General features: G+C 40.8%; 1 protein-coding gene and 1 long non-coding RNA gene across 2 annotated transcripts in view; one reads left to right on the plus strand and one right to left on the minus strand.

Annotated features, from left to right (window-relative positions):
* Positions 1–23,625, minus strand: part of LOC148124208 (uncharacterized) — a 465,649-nt gene that overhangs the window by 168,981 nt on the left and 273,043 nt on the right. The window lies entirely within an intron of this gene.
* LOC113448532 (olfactory receptor 14C36-like) lies at positions 3,510–4,472 on the plus strand. Its single transcript, XM_026719247.1, has one exon. The coding sequence runs from the start codon at positions 3,510–3,512 to the stop codon at positions 4,470–4,472; it is 963 nt and encodes a 320-aa protein (XP_026575032.1).

The following is a 23,625-nucleotide window of genomic DNA, read 5'->3' on the forward strand; positions in this document are numbered from 1 at the left end:
TTTTAAATGGCTTAAATAGTTCCTTAGGGTCGTAATCTGGCCATCCCCTCTCCACCCAGCCAAGAACTCGTGCCAAACAAGAGTCTCTTTTGGTTTCAAAGGCGATGTCCTGGGCCGTTAGTGGAGGCGAGGGCATTGTCTCCATTTGAAGTACTGGGAGCGTAGGAGCTGGGTCTTCCTGTGGCTCGAGTAGTGGTGAGCGGCTCAATGCATCTGCATGAGGAATAGATTTCCCCGGGCGATACTTTAATTGATTGGCAGGGCCAATCTCAGCAGCCCGTTTACTGGCCAATTGCATCAGTCTATGGCGACCAATCACGATCGGCTATTCGCGGGCCAATCAGAGTTGCAGGCTTTCGAGCCTGCTAGTCCGGAACAGAAATAGCCTAGGAAATATTAAAAAGGCAGAACATTTCCTCTAAAAAGAGTAGAAACTCAGAAGCAGAAACTCACCTCAGAAGCAGAAATTCACCCCACCTTTGCTAATGGGTGGGCCATTAAGGCCTGGGCCTTTACATAACAAAGATCTCCAGGCAAAGCTATAGAATTGCCAAAAGCCCTTTTAAGAGCATAAATCATCCAGCAAGGCTCAACCAAGCCTGGAACTCAGGACAGCTACTCTCTCCAGGCACTCTCAGCATCTCAGCCCCTTTTTCTTGATCATCCTTCCCTTTCACTCTGGAGCTCCAAGCAAAGTGGTCCTGATATTAAACCTTCCAAACAGCCTCCATGTTTCCAGTGTCTTTTTCCCCACTTGGAACTGAACCCAGAAGGATATTTCTCCCAACATTACCACACTATAGAACAAAGAAATCAAGAGATTTGATGTTGATGAGGAGCTGTAGGTATGTCTCAGGTATGCAAAGGTACCACTAACAAAAACAGACAAATGACTATAAGGTGGGGCAAACAAGTAACATATGAAAAGACAATCAAAGCAAAAAGAAACAACCCTACACAAGAACCAACGATGAGTGTCTATGTTTCTTCTACAATATAAGAGTCAGAGAAAAAGATATTGAGCAACTGAGGAATTTCACAGAAAATTCTGACTGATAATTCTGGAACAAAACTCCATTGTAGATAAATTTCCAATATAGAGAGTTGAAAAGAAAAGACAATCTATCCATGCAGTTAGTTATCATTTGGATGCAGACTTTTTTTTCATTACCATCTCATAATGTAATGGCTTGCAGATGGTTATACAATGGATCATTTGCCATGACACCAAGGAGGAAGAGAGGAGACATTACAAAGAAAACAAAGAAGTAAACTTGACAAAAACTTCCAGAATTAGAAATAGTTTCAATGTTCATCAAAGAATTCAGCATGGACTTGGGAACTGTGACAGAGATCTTGGGTCTTGGAAGGATAAATTGGTTAGAAAAAATACGTATGTGAATGAAGTTGATAGCTATAAAAAATGACAGTAATGATAATGAGCTTCTCAATGACAGCCACCAAATAAATTAATAAAAAATGACATGAAATATTCATAGCTCCTTAGTGTTGGGCAATCCATGCAGAAGGAAATCATCATTCCTTGACTGATTTTCCATAGTGCTGTTCCTGCTGTGCAGTATGTGGAAAAAAACCCTGAACAATCACATTCCTTTCCACGCACTCCAGTTCAAGCCAGACTGGAATATTTTGAAAATAATTTTCTTCATATTGGAAATGTAAGAGAGAAGCAAACAAAGCTTTATCTATACAGTGTTTACAGTTAACCTCAAGGGGACTCATTTTGCAGAAACCTAGTTTGATTCAGGAGACCTGAAGTATATTAGGTATGTGAGAAGAAATTTGGACTTTTCATTTACACTGGATTTAACCGAAAGACAAAGGGAATAAATTTGTTTGTCAGGTGGTTTTAATTATTTAATTTTAATTGTTTCATTGCCAATTAAATTTCATTGCTGTGGCCTTCCTGTCTCTTGCATAACAGGAGAATGATTTTAAAAAAAGAGCTGCCCAAAGAATTAAGGATATAGAAACAAAAAATGAGATAGCTATCCTTAGTAAGGTGGGCAACTTGAAATGGCTGAGAAAATACAAGCATACTTTTCAAATAGCTATTTGAAGTTACAACTGCCAAAACATCTAAGGGAGATATTTATGCGAACTTGACACAATAGTCAGATGTGGGAGATTCCATTCTATACCCTACAATGGATACCTCTGTATTTGTGGATCAGCAGATGTAGAAGACCTGGCTCACATCCTATTTGATTGTTGTCTATATAAGAGGGTGAGAGATTGGTCTATATACTGAACGAGTGACTCATTGGGATCCCCATATCAAAATAACATACCTTATGTGTGGCCAGAATATGAAAATAACTTTTAACATAGCACAGTTCTTAAGCAAAATGATTCAGTTGAGATCTGCATATGTGGGACTGATTCAGGTGGATTGTAGGGGTGATACCAAAATATTTTATCATATTTTATCTATATCTTAAATTATTGTATACTATTCCAATTTCATTTTAAATTGTATTTTATTCAAAGACTAATTGAAAAATTCAGGGGTTACCTGCAGGAGCAGGTCCAAAAACTCAACAAATAGATTGTGGATATGTAATTAAAGTTCTCTTTTTACACGTACCATAATAACATCACATGCTGGCAACACCCACCCCTACTTTAGTGAAGGGGGAAAAGTTATAATAGACAACATGTCGTAAGTTTGACATCCCTGGTATAAGTTATCCTGTTTGAGCAGGGAGCTAAACTAGAAGATCCCCAAGGTCTCTTTCAGCTCATTCATTCTATTATTTTGATTCTAAAATTTAAAATAAAAGATTTTTGAAAATATTGATTTGTATTCTTTGCTAACTAAGGGCCCTAATATATATGTTATAATAATTGAAATTGGATTAACTGTATTGCTTTGCTTATAAGTATACTACAGGTTGTAGAGAGCACAAATCCATGGTACTGTTCATAAAATGAATAATGAATGTGATCAATCCAATTTATTAAGAAGTACTAATAAAGATGTATCAAGGTTGATTAGTGCTACCTGGGTCTCCCTTGTTCAAATAATTCAACAGCTTTCTCTAGCTATTTGTCTAGTTTCTGTTTCAATCCTTCATGGCCAATGTGGAAATACTTTGGCTGTATGTATATGTGCGTGTATGTATGTACAGGAGAGAGATGGATAGATCTCCATTTCCCATTTTACTTTTAAAATGAAAGTGAACATAAAAATATCTTGTATTACAATTAAAACCATTTGAAAGAAATATCTAGTCCTTGTTCTTTGGATAAAAACTAGTATAAACAAAGGTTCCAAGCATCTAATGGACTTAACTATGTTTTTGCAAAATGAGTCCCCTCGAGCATAATTATAAATATCCCATAGATAAAAACCTGTTTCCTTCTGTCTCAAATGGTAGATCAGAGAAAATTGTTTTTAAAGTGTTCCAGTACACCTTGAATAGTGATGTATGGAAAAGAGTCTAATTCAGTGTGAGTTCCACAGAATGCAAAGCCTGAGGAGTACAATGGAAAATCAGACAATAGTTGATGAATTCCTTCTGCATGGATTCCCTGACACTGAGGAGCTTCGGATATTTCATATCATCATTTTTTTAGTAATTTATTTGGTGGTACTCATTGAAAACTTCATTATCATCACTGTTGTTCTTTATAGCTATCAACTTCATTCACCTATGTATTTTTTTCTAGCCAACTTATCTTTCCAAGATCTTGGCTCCATCTCTGTCACAGTTCCCAAGTCCATGATGAATTCCTTGATGAACACTGAAGCTATTTCTTATGCTGGATGTTTCTGTCAAGTTTTCTTCTTTGATTTCTTTGTCATATCTCACCTCTTCCTTCTTGTTGTCATGGCGTATGATCGTTATATAGCAATTTGCAAGCCATTACATTATGAAATAGTAATGAACAAAAGAACTTGCATCCAAATGGTATTTAGTGCCTTGACTAGTGGTCTCTTTTTTTCAACACTCTATACTGGAAATTTACTCAGATTGGATTTCTGTTCCAGAATGATCAATCAGTTCTTCTGTGAAATCCCACAGTTGCTTAAGATCTCTTGCTCTGACTCTTATATTGCAGAAGAATTGGCACTTACCTTTGGTTCTTGTGTAGGGTTTATTCTATTTGCTCTAATTGTGTTTTCATATGTTAAGATTTTTAGAGCCGTTTTGAAAATCCCCACTACTCAAGGGAAGCAAAAGGCCTTCTCTACTTGTTTGCCCCATCTTATAGTCATTTGTCTGTATGTGGCAAGTGCTAGCCTTGTTTATTTCAGTCCAATCTCTACCTCTTCTTCTGAATTAGATCCATTTATCTCAATATTTTACTGTGTGGTACCACCAATCATGAATCCACTGATTTACAGCATGAGGAATAGTGAACTCAAAATGGCCTTCTGGAAGCTAATTCTCCATGTTTGTCCACAATTCTTATTCAAAAATCATTTTCAGATTCAGCTACCTTGATAAACAGTTATCTGTACATTTTTATGATCATTTATATTCAGTGGGTGAATTGAATATTTTTGCTTTTTCAGAAATAAATATTATTTGATTCTCCAGGAATCATCCCTCAGAATTGGCATTTAAATCTCAATAATACTTTTTTTCCATTGTAAGTATATTTTAATGTAAATGATATAGCGTAGAACATAAAAAACATTATTTGATGTAATATAATTATTGTTTTTATTGTCTATATATTACTATTTTATTTATATAATATTCATTTTGGGTTTAAAGAGCTATGCATGTATTATATTTTATGCTAATTTTTAAAATGATATACTTCATGTACTTACATATGATTCCATAATAGTGTGATTTTTTTTTTCCACACTTCTCCATTGGAAGATCTTAGCAGGGAAACAGGTTTCTTATGATAGAACATTTGTGCTTTTAATTTTGGACACATATATTTCAAACATTTTATCTCTGCATTTTTAAATGGTAGTCTCTGAATTTAGTGTATTGAGCAGACATCAGTCTGAGTTTTCAAACAAGCAGTAAGCCTAAAGCAAAGTGAAGTGTAAAATAAATCCAGCTAAAATAACAGCTAAATGAAGTGTTTTGAAATTTCATTTGTGGTCAACAAGTCAAAACTACTTGTCCCTCCTCCCTTCCATCTCTCTCTATTTCCAAATGTTCCTCTTTTTATATGAACCTTATATGAACTAATGTATATGAACCTTATATAAAATTTTAATAAAAAATGAGATAATACTTATCTTGTAAGAATCTTGGTGTGGTTCTCTTCATTTTGCATTATTGCTTGTCAGGCACACGGAATCAGGAATAACAAAATGAATTTCCCTGAGTAGTTTTTTTTATATATAATTTTTTTATTAATTTTCAATAAACAAACATACACAAACAAAACACAAAACATAAAAATATAAAACTTCTTTTTGGAAAATGGCTTAATCCTGGGTTACATCTTTTTGTACAGACATAAATTCAAATTCATGCTCACTTTATATACCATTTCATATCTTATTTACCATTCTACATTTTCTATATAGCTTCTTCCCTCTTTTCACTCTCTTGATTCTGTTTTATTTATTTCGTCTCAATTTAAATCATTTCTGGTTTGCAAGGCTTCGGCGGTGGCAGGAATCCGCAATCGTGCGTGGTTTCTGCTGCGCTCGTCGCTGGAGTGCCCCCAATCCAGCCAGATTTGGGGGCTATAGTTACCTTGTAGAGGTAACTGAAGACAGGGGAGATCCGGCAGGGGTCCAGAAGAATCGCAACCCACCCTCCTCAGCTGGCTTAATTCCCTTTTCCAAAAGCGGTGGAGCGGCAGTCAGAAATGGACGCCACAAAAAAGCTTCCATCCGGATAAGAATGTGCAGGAGGAAGCTGAGAAGTGAAAGTTTTTGGCTGACCAGGATAACAAGTAACATTTAAATATCCTGGAATTTAAATTTTATTAAATATACATCGCTCCCAAAGAAGACTTGGAAAAAGCGGTGAATGAAAGTTCTCCTTCCTTACAGTAATAGCATATGAATGAGAAATTGGGAAAACCCATTTTTGGCATCAGCAGGTAATTAAATTGGAAAATTAAAGCCAAGGGGACAAAGATTTCTGAACATTGGGAAAAAAAACTTTTTTTGCTATAAGTGGGAAGGGAGAGGAAAAGAATTAATATTAAGACTTTGCTGGAGGAGGCTGCTTGGAATTTATAAGACTAGAGCTAAATTGTAACAAAACTTCTAAAAGATATATTTTAATAGGAACTTTGCAACTGAACTGTAACCCCAGGAAGAGAAAGTATAAAAAGAAGAAAGTGCTAAATGAAACAGTCTGTGTGTATCTGGATTGCTTGGTGACTTTGGGACTTTTGGAAATTATTAATTGAAAGACTAAAAACATTTGGGTTGTTTAAAATTTTTTTCACAATGGCATTACTTGTTGATGAACTGAAAATGGAATTTAAAAAGCTAAAAGAAGAGGAACAATAAGGAAAGGGCTCTTCTGAATCTGTTTTCCATTTCTTAGAAATGGCGATTTCTACCTACCAGAAACTACAAGAAGATTGGGATGAAGAAGAAGCCATCTTTAATGAACAAGCAACTCTAGCTGGTGAAGAAATGGGAAAGAGGGGAAAGAGAATGGAGAATTTAAGACTTAAAAAAACAACCAAAAAAGGGAAAAATAAGGTGAAAATCGATACAATGTCAGAAAGCAACAGAAAAGAGGAATATAGAAGAGGGTGGAGATTAAGAGGGTGGAACTCAAGAGACAGGGAGGTAAAAAGGCTAGATTGGAAAAGAAAGGAAAGGAAAAAGGGAAGAGAAGTTACAAAGATTTGAAACAAGATGTAAAGAAACAGGATTTATTCAGAGATAATGGGTAAAATATACAATTAAAAAAGAGATTCTGCAAAAGTACATAAGACTGTATTGTTGTATTTGTATTTGAAATAATGTTAGAAAATTGGTATACTATATGATTATAAAATGGGATAAATATTAAAAGGAATGTAAAATGCTTAAGACTTAACAATAGAGTTTAATTTGCTATGGATTATTGTTTTAATTATATTATAAACTTATTCTTTCTTATTTTAAAATATAGTACGTAGCTTTAGAATGTACTAAGCAGAATCAGAATGAAAATTATATATTATTTTAAGTGCTAAACTTAAGGGAAAGATATAAAGGCGTCATATTTCAATCAGTGATTACAGGAGAAATTTTGTGTTAATGAGAAAAGATAATAGATAATTGAAACAGAATTGCCCTGAGTAGTTTTATTGTTACTGCTGCTTACCCATACATAGGGATCATGCCAGACCAAAGCATACTCTGCATAACTAGCAGATAATTCCAATGAATCCTTAAGGGAGGATTCTTCCTAGTAATTGTGAAAAAAGGAAGGAAGGAAGGAAGAAGGAAGGAAAGGAAGGAGAGTTTTGCCTTGTTATGCCTGTTTGATTGGGTCTCCTACCTAAGCAGGGATTGAACAACAAGACCTCCAAAGTTCTTTCTAAGTCTGTTATTTTGCGTTTTGATCAAACTAGCAATAGTTTAAAATTATTTTGGAGTAGATGTCATTGCTGTATGATATTTGAAGAGATCTTGCAGATCTTATCTAAACACAAATGGAACCATAACTTCATAATATTTTGTGGAAGGAAACACAATAAAGTTGGATTTGAGATTTAATGAAAAGCATGACACTGTTCCACTAATTTGTGGTGTGATTGTTACCTCACCAGTCCCAGTTTTTTATATATATATATATATATATATATATATATATATATATATATATATATATATATATATATATATATATATATACATACATACATACATACATACAGAACTCTCTCTCTCTATATATATATATAAAGTTTTATATATATATATATATATATATATATATATATATATATATATATATATATATATATATATATATATATATATATATATATATATATATATATATATATATATATATATATATATATATATATATATATATATATATATATATATATATATATATATATATATATATATATATATATATATATATATATATATATATATATATATATATATATATATATATATATATATATATATATATATATATATATATATATATATATATATATATATATATATATATATATATATATATATATATATATATATATATATATATATATATATATATATATATATATATATATATATATATAAATGGAGCCTTCAACCTTCCAAGGTTGTTAAAATGTTAGGGATTATTGAGGACAATATGCTAACCCTGTAAATTGCTTAGAGACGGCTGCAAAACACTGTGAAGTGATATATAAGTCTAAGTATATATATATATATATATATATATATATATATATATATATATATATATATATATATATATATATATACATACATATATAACTTAGACTTATAACTTAGACTTATATATCACTTCACAGTGTTTTGCAGCCGTCTCTAAGCAATTTACAGGGTTAGCATATTGTCCTCAATAATCCCAACATTTTAACAACCTTGGAAGGTTGGAAGGCTCCATGTATTGTGAAGTCCTTTTTTTTCTTTTTACAGGAACATCAAAAATATGTTTGAATAACCAAACATTTATTTACACATTATATATATTATATAATGTATGTAACATATATAATGTTATTTTTATTACATTACATTATATTACATTACATTACATTACATTACATTACATTACATTATATTATATTATATTATATTATTATATTGAGTTGTGTTGTGTTATGCTATGCTATATTATACTATACCATACTACACTACACTACATTATATTATATTATATATAAAACATTATATGTGTGTGTGTGTGTGTGTGTGTGTGTGTGTATGTGTGTGTATGTATGTATGTATGTGTGTATATATATATATATATATATATATATATATATATATATATATATATATATATATATTTGTTTTCTGAGGTTCTCGGGTATTTGTATGTGGATCTTTGGTTGTTGGGTTTTCTCCGCGTAAGATTCAAGTATCTAGGCAACGTTTCGATGAAGTCTCATTCATCATCTTCAGGCTTCTGTCTCCGGCTCTGTGCTTCTCAGAGTAATGGAGATTGCAGCTGCTTCCTCCTTTTAACTGCCAGTGGGGTGGGACTTGATTGGGTGGGGGGCTTGGCTGTGTTCTGATTGGGTGGGGGTGTGTTCTCATTGGTAGGGGTTTTGGCTGTGTTCTGATTGGTTGGGGGTTAGCCATGTTCTGATTGGTTGGAGGCGTGTTCTGTTCAGGTGGGGCTTGGTTGTGCTCAGGTTAGTCTTAGTTGCTGGGGGATTTGAGCTGGTGAGCTGTGATCTTGCTGTTTGGCTTCGAGTTCGTGGTCGTGCTGCATCTTCATAGTGGGTGTCGGTTTGCTTCATGTATGGCTCGGAGGGGTTTGAAGTGGGTAGTGATGCAACTGCAGTGCAGCTTCTGGTCCATGGTCGTGTCTCATCTTCTGAGTGGGTGTGAGTCTGTTTTCTACATGGAAGTGTGGTGGTGGCATCTTGTGTGGCTCTCATGGGTGTGGGTCTGGTGTCCTTCTTCATGTTAGGTACTCGTCTGTTCATGAGGGCGGGTTTCCAAATGGCTGGAAGGCGGGAGGTGACAAAAAAAAGACAAAATCGAATTAGAAAACCAAGGAGTATACGAAATCCCCTGCACTGCCTGCCCTACCACATACATTGGACAAACTAACAGAAGAATAAGTGCACGCATTGAAGAACATAAGAACTCAATCAAAAAAGAAGAAACGACCTCTTCCCTGGTCCAACACCTCAAAGCCACAGGACATGAAATTGATTTTAAAAATACCAGAACCATCGCCAAAACCGAACACTTCAACAGCAGAATAATCAGAGAAGCCATAGAGATAGAAAAACGCCCACACAGCATGAACAAACGAGATGACACCTCCCGCCTTCCAGCCATTTGGAAATCCGCCCTCATGAACAGATGAGTACCTAACATGAAGAAGGACACCAGACCCACACCCATGAGAGCCACACAAGATGCCACCACCACACTTCCATGTAGAAAACAGACTCACACCCACTCAGAAGATGAGACACGACCATGGACCAGAAGCTGCACTGCAGCTGCATCACTACCCACTTCAAACCCCTCCGAGCCATACATGAAGCAAACTGACACCCACTATGAAGATGCAGCAGGACCACATACTAGAAGCCAAACAGCAAGATCACAACTCACCAGCTCAAATCCCCCAGCAACTAAGACTAACCTGAGCACAACCAAGCCCCCACCTGAACAGAACACGCCTCCAACCAATCAGAACACGGCTAACCCCCTAACCAATCAGAACACAGCCAAACCCCCTACCAATGAGAACACACCCCACCCAATCAGAACACAGCCAAGCCCCCACCCAATCAAGTCCCACCCCCACTGGCAGTTAAAAGGAGGAAGCAGCTGCAATCTCCATTACTCTGAGAAGCACAGAGCCGGAGACAGAAGCCTGAAGATGATGAATGAGACTTCATCGAAACGTTGCCTAGATACTTGAATCTTACGCGGGAGAAAACCCGAACAACCAAAGATATATATATATATATATATATATATATATATATATATATATATATATATATATATATATATATATATATATATATATATATATATATATATATATGGCATTCAGCTTTGTTTGGGTATTTTCCCATGTCATTGTAGTTGTGCTTTTAAAGTTGTAGCAACGTTTCGGCAGAATCTCATCTGCCATCATCAGGCTTCTATATTGTGTTCGTCTGTGAGTCAGACTTTTACAGTGGTTTCAGTTTTAAATTTGGGACTAGCCTACTGCTGTGCCAGAATGGTTTTTTCTTCATCCTGATTGGTTGGGTGTCTTGGTCTGTGTTTATTGGTCTTGGAGTTTGCTGTGTTCTGCTTGATTGGTGTTCCTAATATCTTCTGCCTGTTTTGTGGCTCTTTTTGTGTCTTGATTGGCTGGCAACATTGTGTTCCTGTATTGGAGGCCTTTAGTGCACCTTGGCTCCAGGTAAATGGACGGCTATCATTTGTTAAGAAGCTAGGTTTCATCTGGGTGCCTGGTTGGGGTCTGTTTGAGCTGGAGGTATCAGGGGGGAATCTGTTTGTGCCCAGGTGTTAGCCTGGCTTGTGGTGTGGAGATTTTTTTGTTTGTGAGTGCAGGCTTCCAAATGATTGACAGTCTGGTGGAATCACAAAGCTGAATACGATCTATCTATCTATCTATCTATCTATCTATCTATCTATCTATCTATTTGTTTTCTTAAGTTTTCGCGGGTACTTACATGTATGGCATTCAGCTTTGTTCGGGTGTTTTCCCACGTCATTGTAGTTGTGCTTTTAAAGTTGTAGCAATGTTTCGGCAGAATCTCATCTGCCATCATCAGGCTTCTGTATTGAATATATATATATTTGCAATAGAATACCTTATGCTACCAGGCTTGAAATTTTGCACCTGGACAACCTAGAACTATGCTGCCTACGGTCTGATCTAAACTTAGTACACAAAATTGTCAGCTACAATGTCCTACCTGTTTTACTTCAGCATCAACTGCAATAATACATGGACAAACAATAGAAATAAACTCAAAGTAAACTGTACCAAACTCAATTGCAGGAAAGATGATTTCAGCAACAGAGTGGTGAATGCTTGGAACTCACTACCTAACTCTGTTGTTACATCCTCAAACCTCTAAAATTTTAACTTTAAACTGTCTACCATGGACCTCAGTCCATTTCTAAGAGGTCTGTAAGGGGGCATGCATAAGCACACCAGCGTCCCTGTCCTACTGTTCCCATTTATTCATTTATTTGTACTCATTTATTATAACAAATAACAGATAATCAGAGTTGGAAGTGATCTAGTCTAACATTCCACCCAAGCGGGAGACCCTACACCATTTCTGACAAATGGCAGTCCAATCTCTTCTTGAAAGTCTCAAGTGATGGCACTCCCACAACTTCCGAGGGCAAGCTGTTCCATTGGTTTATTGTTCTAACTGTCAGAAAGTTTCTCCTTATTTCCAGGTTAAATCTCTGGTTGTTCAATTTCCATCCATTATTCCTTGTCTGGCCTATAGACACTTTAGAAAATAGCTTGACCCCTTCCTCTCTGTGGAAGCCCCTCAAATATTGGAAGACTGCTATCATGTCTCCCTTGGTCCTTCCCTTTAGTAGACTAGCAAAGGCCAGTTCCTGTAACCGTTCTTCGTATGTTTTAGTCTCCAGTCCCCTAATCATCCTGGTTGCTCTTCTCTGTACTTTTTCTTGAGCCTCAACATCTTTTTTACAATGCGATGAACAAAACTGGATGCAGTACTCTAGGTGTGGTCTTATGTATATACTTATACCTGTTTATATTTATATATTTATATGTTATGTTCATACTTACACTTGTTTTCTCATACACACTTGACAAAAATAAATAAATAAAATCTTAACAGACTTCTCATATCAGAATGGATTCAGAATTGGCCTTAATATTTATAGGCAATGTACATTCCATTGCATAGCCATCTATTTAAAAATCATGTGACTTATGACTACAATGGAGTTTAATTTTTCATCCAAGAAATATCTTTCAAGAAAAAAAAAAACAAGAAAGTCCAGTTGCCTTTTGGAAAAGCATCTTTGGGAAACCATAACCTGGATGACTGACAAATGACCAGAGAAATTTTGAAAGAGCAGCTTTAAGTTTTCGTTTCTCATGCTATGGATTACTGGATTCATCATGAGTGAAATAATACAATACAATATTGCAATTATAAAATCAAGATCTGGTGGTGTGTTATAAATGGGCCTTAAATAAGCAAATAAAACATATGTAACAATGTGGAAAAGACAGTAAGGTGTGATAGGAGACCTGGAGAAGGCTTTTTTTTCCTTTCCTGAACTGAAGGAATTTATAGAACAGAGAAGATCTGCACATAGGTGATGACAATAAATATGAGACAACCAAATCCTAATGTAGAGCTGAACAATACAATTCCAATTTCAGTTATGTATGATCCACCACAGGCAATCTTCAGTAAACTTTGGATTTCACAGTAAAATTGATTGATAATATTAGAGCAAAAAGGAGTAATGAAAGTTTCAATAGTGTCCATTACAGAGTGAACACATTACAGCGATCCACACACGAGTAATCATTGTGGTGCAGCCTGTCCTGTTCATTGTTATTTCATATTGTAAAGGATTGCACCAGAGGTGGTATTCAACAGGTTCTTACCAGTTCTGGAGAACCGGTAGCAAAAAATTTGAGAAGTTCAGAGAACCGGCAAATATCACCTCTGACTGGCCCTGACCCCATATATTATCTGCCTCCCGAGTCCCAACTGATTGGCTGGGTCTTCTTTTGTTGTCCTGCACAGGAGAATGGAGCTGGAAAGGAGTGGGGTGGGTAGGGAATGGGATTTTGTGATAACCTTCCCCTGGAGAGGAGTGGGAATGGAGATTTTGCAGTATCCTTCCCCTGCCATGCCCACCCAGCCATGCCCACCAAGCCACGCCCACCAAGAAAACAAACATGAGGACTTGAGTTACACATCCTGAGTAGCAAATGTGCCTTGTATTTGTAAGCAAATTAAAAATGACTGAAACTGAACCAATGTCTTGTATAGCTAAATTTATCAAGAAGAAATACATGAGGGTGTGAAGATGGTGGTCAAAACCAATTGCAATGATGATTAGAAAATTCCCTGTTAATGTCATTAAATACAGTATCAGTAATAAAACTGCATATATAATCTGTAGCTCCCAAATCTTTGATAATTGCAAAAGAAGAAACTCAGATGTGTAATTGTGCATTTTTAATTGTGATTTTTAATTGTGAGCATGTTCTCCCTAGAAAAAAGGGAATAGCAATTAAGTATTTTCTATGAAATGAATTTTAATAGTTATTAGTAGGATCTTTCAATGTCTCATAATTGTCCATTAAAACCTTAGGGAAAGACAAGTGAAACAGACAGGTATTTTTATTAAAACTCATCACATTCAATTTTCTGCTTCCCAAAATATTTGTCAGCACTCTCTATCTCTGAATTATTTCTGGGAATATTTCTGTCTCCATCATTTGAACTATTTCTCTCATCAAATTTCAGTATAGTTTATAATATATATTTGTTTTTTTTAAAAAGAAAAAGAATTGTAGAGGTTCAAAAGAATGAAATGCAGAAAAATGGAAACTGAGAAAATCATTCTTCTAGAGAATAATTATGTTTAAAGTTCTTATGGTTTGAAAATTGTGGAATTCAGTAATATTGAGCCTCTTTGTTTTCTGTTATATTGTGATTTAAAATGTAAATCATTTTATTAAAATTGTAAACCATTTTATTTTTGATGTCTAGCCACATAAAATACATTTTTTCAACTGCTGATGAAGCACATTTTTTGTTCCCACTGCCCAGGAAAAAAAAACATAATTAAAAGATATTCTTTAAAAATTTGGAGGTCTGAAAATAAAGTTTAATTTTCCATATATTACTATTTTTAACCCTATCATGTGAAAGGTAGACAGGAAATTCCCAAGGTTTGCTTCAATCCAGAACCTATGTAGGCTGCTTATAAATTTAAGAATGAATCTACAGAGACCCATATATATTAGATCTGATTTGGTTCAAATCATCTTTTAAATTAGTTGTTTAGTCAATTAGATTCATCTTAATTAGGATCAAAATGTTTGAATTGGTTCACATCCATTGATTTGTAGCTGGGGAAAATAATATATGACAAATCTTCTAATCAATAAGGGTTAAGCTCAGTCTTTAAGTTTAGTTGATTGTGTCTGCATCCTTATTAGAAACATTTTTGAGGGAGGTAATGCTTAATATTTTATTTTTAAATACTTTTGTATTTTCAGAGAAAGAGAGAAAAATAAGTATAATTAAAGGGAAAGGGGAATAACTCACCATCTTTATTCATGCAACCCAGTGATGGGTTTCAATTTTTTTTCACTACCAGTTCTGTGGGTGTGGCTTGGTGGGCATTGTTTGGTGGGCATGGCAGGGAAGGATACTATAAAATTTCCATTCCTACCCCATTCCAATGGAAGGATACTGCAAAATCTCATTGCCTCTCCACCCTATTAACCTGCTTTCCAGCTCTGTTCTCCTGTACAGAGCAACAAAGGAAGACACAGCCCATCAGCTGGGACTCGAGAGGCAGATATTAGATGGGGGCAGGGCCAGTTGGAGGTGGTATTTGCCGGTTCTGCAAACTACTCAAAATTTCCACTACCAGTTCTCCAGAATTGGTCATAACCTGCTGAATACCACCTCTGATGCAACCATTGCTAAGATTGTATGCTATAGATCCATAAATGGCATATCATCTAGTACCTCTGGTCTTTCCCCCAAAATATAGTAAGAGTTAGATTATATTGGAAATATAATGGAGCCTCAGTAGATGAGAGATTTCCAAAACTCTATGAGATGTTTCCCAAGAGTCTCTATTATTTTAAGTGAAGAATTCTATAGAAGAAAAATCCTGATGTCCTGATTTAAGAAACCTGATAATAAGAAGGGATACATCAAATAGCCCAGATCTACAACTTACAACCACATAGTGGAAATTTAAAAGTGATCCATTTGAAGATCATTTATAATACATCTAAGGGTAATATGTAAGCATCTTAGAACATAGTTTGAGGGTAATTAAATATCAATACAGCTATTGAAAAATTGATAAGATGATTTCAGTATCTTAATTTTAATAAATGCTTACAGAGTATATTTCACAAATGCTCTTAGATGGTGTTATAGGGCCCTGTTCAGAGTCCATTATGGTAGGAGAAATCCTAACAGGCTTACCAATCTTTTCAGATATGTTTGCTTGAAGATTCATATTTCATAGTTTGGACAGGTGGGAACTGAAAGTGCTTTGTACTGGGAATGAATGCATCACAGAATGAGGCGAGGTGGCTAAATTGGTTGCTCAGGCTTTATTTAATTTGCACGCTAATAGCGAATGAACCACTCAGCCGTGAGGCAACAGCTGTTGGCCTGTTTGACAGCTCCTTATATAGTCGGCTGTCAAACTACCAGCCAATCAGGTTGCGGGTGGGCAGCCCCTGCAGGAAACCGGATGAGAGGGGGAACTTCAGAACATAGAACTCCTTCCCACTTTGACAGCGCATGCGTACTCTTCGAGGTAGGCCAGGTGGCGCCAGACCCTAGTTGATCTGTGTAGCAATGGCCCATTGGATGCGGCGGGAACCTATTCAGCTGGAACCTCTTCAACTAGAACCTCCGACTGCTGCAGTTGGAACTCTGCTGGTGATTCCTCGACCCATGGCCTCTCTGGTGAGTGTGGCTGCTGGCATGTGGTTGGTGCAGATGGTCTTATGTCGGTTCCTGAGAACTCATCATTCTCCCTCATTAATACAGCTCCTGGCCTCAGGTTCCCTCACCCCCTTAATTGATTAATGTGGTGCCTCCTGGTTCGGCCCTCCTCTAACTTCACAATGTATGAACACGGCCCAGTTATTCTTGTTATGGACGCCGGTATTCACAGGGTATTACCAGTGTAGTTCCTAGTAAATACCTGGTCCCCCACATCAGATTCCCTGGTATTGCTATGCAAGTCAAGGAGCTTGTCTGGTGTATAGGCAAGATAAAGCCTGTTCTAAGTCTTTGGCCCACCGGGCCCATCTTTGCTAGTGCCTCTTTCACAGATCTTACCCCTCATTCTGCCATATCATTACTAGAGGGATTGAAAGGAGCAATTAAGGCATGTCTTATGCCTAAACTAATGAGAAACAGTTCAAAACTCCTTGAGGTAAATTGTGGCCCGTTATCTGATACAATTAGATCAGGAAGCCCATGGGTTTTGTAAAGCTTTACCTTTACCTTTTGTAAAGCTAAGCTGACAGCTTCAGATGTTGTAGAGGTCATTAAAATTACTTCAACCCACTTGGAGAAAGCATCTAAGATGAGAAAGGTCTGGCCTTGGAAGAGCCCTGCAAAATCAATGTGCAGGCGTGACCATGGACCTCTGGGGGCTTCCCACTCTCTTACTGGGGCTTTTGGGGGTAATGGCCTAGTTTCCTGACACTGCTGACACCCTGACAACCATTCAGATATTGCCTGGTCCATCCTTGGCCACCACACATAACTTCAGCCTAGGGACTTCATACAAATGATGCCTGGGTGACCCTTGTGGAGTGCCCCCAGTACATGCTTTTGTAAGGATGAGGGAATTACCACTCTACTCCCCCATAGTAAACAACCTTTGCTGCAAGACAGCTCTTATTGCCTTATTTTGAAGGGGTGACAATCAACAGGCACAGACCCTTGTGGCCATTCCCTTTTCACCCAGTCCAGAATTTGTCTTAAGAGTCTCTCTTTAGCTGAATGGGCAGCAATGTCTGCAGCGGTCAGTAGATGTTGATGGTCAATGAGGAGGATGGATTCCTCAGCCTCCTGGTCCTCTGCTGCAGCTGGAATTGGGAACCTGCTGAGAGCATCAGCATGGCTGAGATGTTTGCCCAGATGATATGTCAGTGTGTACGAGTATGCTGCCAAAAAAAACCCCACCTTGTCATTCGAGGGGAGAGTATTTGAGGAGTCTTTTTATCCCAAGCGAATAAACCTAGTAAGGACTTATGATCATGATAAGTTCAAACTTATGTCCATAAACATATGCGCGGAAACGTTTAACGCCAATAATGGCATCAAGAATATTGGATGTAAGAAGATTAAAGCAAGATGAAACCAGAGCTACAACTTAGAGCTTAAATACTTCTTTCCAAGTTTAAATGACAGAAGAGCTAAGTGGCAACCTGAGTATCAACAAGTGAAAACACATCTGTAAAAAAATAGCCCAATTGTTCAAGATCAAATTCACTCAGCTCACTACAATTACTGAACATGCCTGGCAAGAGGTAGCAGCGTCTCTTCAGCCTTGGCTGATTTGATGTAAGGAAAGCAGGCTGGAAATAATGCACAGTATATTTGACGGGAATCCCAGAATTACTTGGGCTGCAGTATGCATGGAAAAGTATATTAGTCTCTAGAGGGGAAGCACCAAACTGTTTGTGGTTGATTCTTTCTAACTTAAAGTAATAAAAATAATCAAACATGTCCTCTTAAGGATCTTAGCTGGATTTAGATTTTGAGTTTAATAAAGAAATCACCTTCTAAAAAGTAAGCATGCCCAAGGGAAAATGGTTTGACATATCTATAGATATCTATATGAAGGTTAAAATACATTTTAAAACTATTCCTTAATAATGTGCATGTGCAGTTTATGTGACTTGATTAAGGAAATATTTTCTTTTGATCCAGATATATTACAAATACCACATACACATATGAAATATATTCTTCAGAAGCATTCTGATCTTTTTTAAAACTATTCTGCAGGTAGAATGTTATGTATCTGAAAAACTTAATCAACAATCTTTTTAGGTGTTCTGGATTCTTGTGCATATATATATATGGTTTAAATCAGTGGTCGCCAACTGGTGGGCCACATCCCACTGGTGGACCATGGAAAAAATTTGCTGGGCTGAAGAAGAAATGGTCCCCAAAAGCAATTAATCTGTGCTGCGCAGTTCATGCACCTCCTGGCTCTTCAAGGGACCCCAGAGTCAGGTCCCTGAGATGCATGCACCAACCACTTTCCACACACAGTGGCAGCAAAGGTAACAGCAATTCCCACCCCCAGTGCCCACTGTTAGCTCTCCCCATTAGTTTTCTAGCTTTGAATTACTCCCACCTCTCTTTCCTTCCACCTCCCTCTCACCCATGTGCAGGCAGGCAAGGGAGATGGAGATGTGCACAGCTCTCAGCTCTTCCAGCCCTCACTGCCTCTCCCAACATCGAAGCCTTGGAGACTCAGGCAAAGCTGCTGCAGTGGTAGCGTCCTGAGTTGCCTTAGCATGCTCGGTTAGTTAAGATTCGCCCTACCCAGAGAAGGAGGTGCTGGAGGAGGAGGAGGCAATAGTGGAGAAGCAAACAACTTAGGGTGCTACCATTGTAGCAGCTTTGCCTACGTCTCTGACGATTCGATGTTGGGAGAGGCAGCGAGGGCTGGAAAAGCGGAGAGCTGCACACAGCTCTGTCTCCCTTTCCTTGCCTGCCTGCATGAGGGCATGGGGGAAGGGAGAAGGAAAGAAAGAGAGCTGGGAGCAATTCAAAACTAGAGAACTAATGGGGAGAGCTGACAGCAGGCACTGGGGGAGGGGACTGTTGTTGCCGCCACTGTTAGATCGGTGGATCGGGTCACATAAGAGGCGAGACGCAAAAGTGAACAATCAGCTCTTTATTGAGGCATCTGAATAAGGGCAGTTAAAGTGTGCGAGCCGCTTGGCTTATACAGCCGGCCGGTGGCTTGGTTATGTATAGCGCTTTTTGATCTCCCGCGATCGGCTCGCCAATCGCGTAGATTCTTAGCGCTCCAATCACAGTCGCTTAAGGGACCAATCGGGTTGCGGTTCGGGTGGACCAATCAGAACGCGAGTCTTCGAGAATGTTAATACAGAACACCCCTCCCCTCATGGTTTCGTCCGACGCAGCGTCGTGACGTAGTCGCGCAGGTAGGTGGGGCTCCGAATCTGTCTGGCTGACCTGCGTGGCTCAGTCTGTGTGTGATCGTCGGGCGGTTCGGACGGGCTCCACGTCGCTCTCCACTTCGCTGATGGAACCGCCTGGAAGGGTGAGCCGGGCCTGTCACCGCAACTCCTGCCCGGACTGCCTGGGTTGGTCGAGTTGCGGTTCCTGTTGCTCTCGCTCGGTCTTTCCGGGCTGGTTGAGCTGGCTTGGCTGCACCTTCCAGGTGAAGATCCCATCTGCGACAGTTCGAGGTCTGCTGGTGAGTATTTGGGTGTTTCTGTCTTCTGGTGCGGGGTGTTCGGCTTGCGTTGGGGGGTGTGCCGTTGATGCTTCCGGCCTGCCGTTGTTTACCGGCTTGGATGTTGGGGCTTCCCCTCCCTCTCTGCTTTCCTTGGTTGTTGTTGTTGAGGTGTCGGGGTTGCTGGTGGCTAGTCTGGACCATAGCTGGTCGATGTGCCGCTTCCAGTTCCTTCCGTCTGTCATTTGGAGTCTGTATGATCGGGGCCCGGTTACCTGTGTTATTTGCGCAGGTACCCAGATGGGGTCTCCCGTGAAGTTCTTCGCGTAGACCATGTCCCCGATGTTGAATGCCCGGTTCCGGCTGGAGGAGTCCGGGGGTTTCTCAGGGTTGTAGGTGGGGTGTAGGCAGTCCAGTGGGGACCTCAGTTTCCTTCCCATTAGTAACTCTGCTGGGCTCTTGTTCGTGGTCGAGCTCGGCGTGATGTGCTGTATGAAGAGTAGTTTGTTTATTTTTTCCTGGATGTCACCGGTTTCGATTTTTTGGATGGCTTTTTTTGTGTATTGGACCATCCGTTCCGCCCTACCATTCGCCACCATCGTTTTCTGGCCACCCCCGCTCTACCCAGCTCAATACCCGCGCCAGCCGTTTGTCTTTATTTGTTTCATGGGCAATGTCTGGCATGGTTACGAGCGTGCTGGGTAGGGTCTCGATTTGCAGGGTCGTCATTGTGGGTGCTGGATTGTCGTCTAGGTCGGGTAGTGGTGACCGGCTTAGTGTGTCAGCATGCAGAATGTTTTTCCCGGGCCGGTGTGACAGTTCGTATGAGTATGCGGCAAGGAACTCGGACCACCGCGTCATCCGGGGTGAAAGGATGTTCGGGGTTGCCTTGTTCCCTGCGAGTATCCCGAGCAGGGGCTTGTGGTCTGTTATGATTGAAAAGTTCCTACCATAAAGGTACTCGTGGAACCTTTTCACCCCGGCGACGATGGCGAGGGCTTCTTTGTCCAGTTGACTGTAATTTCTCTCTGGCTTGGCCAGCGTTCGGGAGAAGAAGGCGATGGATGCTTCCTTCCCGTCGGGTAGGGTGTGGCTGAGGACTGCTCCGATGCTGAAAGGTGATGCGTCGCACATTACCGTGAGCAGGAGGGTCTCACTGTACTGGATCAGGACTGCGTCCGATGTCAACAGGTTTTTTGTTCGTTGGAACGCAGTCTCCTCCCGCTTCCCCCAGGTCCAGATGGCCGCTTTATCTAGTAACCGGTGCAGGGGTTCCGCCACGGTCGCCTTTTGGGGTAGGAAAACATTGTAAAAGTTAAGCAGTCCCAAAAATGCCCGTAGTTCCGCCTTGTTTGTTGGTGTGGGGGCTTCCTTGATGGCTCTGAGTTTCTTCCCGGTGGGGTGTATTCCGTGCCAGTCCAGGAGGTACCCCAGGAACTCGACCCTCTCGGTGTGGAGTTGGCATTTGTTTCTTTTGACTTTAAGGCCGGCGTCTTTGAATTTGTTAAGCACCGCCCTTAAACGGGTCTCCAATTGCTCTTTGTTGGCGGCTGTGATCAGCACGTCATCGAAGTAGGGAACCACCCCTTTTATTCCCTGGAGGAGCCTCTCCATGAGACTTTGAAAGACTCCTGGGGCGACGCTGACTCCAAATTGGAGTCGGTTGCACCTAAAAGCCCCCCGGTGTGTAACAATCGTTTGCACTTCGGCTGTCTCCGCGTCGACCGGCAATTGCTGATATGCTTGTGCCAAGTCGAGTTTTGTGAAGACCCGGCCTCCCCCCAGTGAGTGCAGAAGGTGCTGTACTACTGGGACTGGGTAGGAGCTTTGCTGCAGTGCGTGATTGAGGGTGGCCTTGTAGTCCCCGCAAATCCTTATGGAGCCATCAGGCTTGATGGGGGTGACTATTGGCATTTCCCAACGGGCATGGTCGATGGGCTCTAGTACCCCTTATGTGACGAGCTTGTCTAGTTGCTCGTCGATTTTCGGCTTGAGCGCAAAAGGCACTCGCCAGGGTTTGAGGCGGATTGGGGCAATGTTAGGGTTAAGGTTGAAAGATATAGGGGGCCCTCGGTACTTGCCTAGCGAGTTGTCGAAAACCTCCTGGAATTCTTTTACAAGCGTCGCCTCCCAGTCGGCCTCGTCTGTGTGATGGATGCCCGTCACTTCGATGCCCAGCGGGGCGAACCATTGCAGGCCGAGCAAGCTGGGGCGGTCCCGGTTCACGATTGTGAGTGGCAAGATGTCGGTGTGGTCCTTGAACGTGACCTTAAAGTGCCCGATGCCGACCACAGGGATGCGATTTCCTGATAGTCTTTCAGGATCAGCTTCTGGTTGTCTAGTTCGTCGCGGTGGATGGTAGGGACTAGGCGCTTGATTGTGCACCAAGAAACCATTGAGAGGTAGGACCGGAGTCCACTTCCATCTCACAGGGCTGGTCCTCGATGCACAGGAGCCACGTGTACCTTCGGGCGTCCATGGTTGATGAATGGCCGATGGCGACCGTCTGGTGGGTTTCCGCGCCGCTGTGCTTCGCTGAGTCGTCTGCTGCGGTTGTCGTGGCTCCACCGGCTCTCAGTCGGTCGGTCTCGGTGCCTGGGGGTGCCGTCTCAGCGTCGTGGGCTGATTCCTCGTCGCTGGGGCTGTAGCTCTTTTTGTTGCGGCACACCTTGGCGATGTGCCCCCGCTTCTCGCAGTGCCTGCAGATGGCATCGAGGAAACGGCATTCGGAGCGGGGGTGATCGCCGCCGCACCCGGCTCAATGAAAACTCAACTTACGTCCCCTGCGATCCCGGCGGTCGCGCTCGGTCTGCAGCCGATAGATTTCCTCGTCCTCGTCCTCGGTGTCGGATTGGGGTTCGAAGTCGCCATGGTGCATGGTCGTTTCTCGACGGCTGGGTTCCCCGGGCTTTGAGGTGGCTGGGGTCGCTTCGTTGGTCGGTGGCCGTTCGGTCGTGTTGTCTTGCCTCATCCGGGCTGCTGACTGGCGGGTCGCCTCGGCGGCGGTGGCCTCGGCAAGGGCGTCAGCGAGGGAGATGTTGCCTCTGGCCATCAGCCGGCTCTGCAGCACGGGGTCTCGGAGTCCGAGGACGACTCGGTCCCGGAGTGCCTGGTCCAGGTCGGGGAATTCACAGGGGCCTCCCAGGTTCCGCAGCTGGGCCACGAAGTCGCCGATGGTCTCGCCTTCGCACTGATCTCGGCAGTAGAAGTCGTGCCTACGGATGAGGATGGGCACGGTAGGGGCGTAATGGCGGCGCAGGATGGGCTCGAGGTCACCTCAGTCCATCTCCTTGACGTCGGTGGGTTTCGCCAGAGCCTTGGCCATTTTGAACACCGCGGGCCTGCAGTGTGTTAGGAATACCGTCCGTTTCCTCTGGCCGTTGGCGTCCTTGAGGTTGCTGCATTCCAGAAACATCTGGAAGCGATCGATGTAGGATTCCCAGTCTTCGGTTGCTGGGTCGAACGGAGCGGGTGGCAGGGTGCTGGCCATCTTGCAGGGCGCTGGTCACTGTTTGCCACGTGCTAGCTGGTTCTTGCCTCACGATCCCACCCTCGTCACCAGTGTTAGATCGGTGGATCGGGTCACATAAGAGGCGAGACGCGAAAGTGAACAATCAGCTCTTTATTGAGGCATCTGAATAAGGGCAGTTAAAGTGTGCAAGCCGCTTGGCTTTATACAGCCGGCCGGCAGCTCGGCGGCCAATGGCAGCGCTTTGAATCTCCCGCGATCGGCTCGGCCAATCGCGGTAGATTCTTAGCGCTCCAATCACAGTCGTTTAAGGGACCAA

This window comes from Pseudonaja textilis, chromosome Z (genome assembly GCF_049901715.1).
Source record: "Pseudonaja textilis isolate UNSWEBS1 chromosome Z, rPseTex1.2, whole genome shotgun sequence".
Taxonomy (NCBI): domain Eukaryota; kingdom Metazoa; phylum Chordata; class Lepidosauria; order Squamata; family Elapidae; genus Pseudonaja; species Pseudonaja textilis.

Coding starts and splice junctions, on each gene's coding strand:
- LOC113448532 (XM_026719247.1), top strand. CDS start 3,510: ATGGAAAATCAGACAATAGTTGATGAATTCCTTCTGCATGGATTCCCT.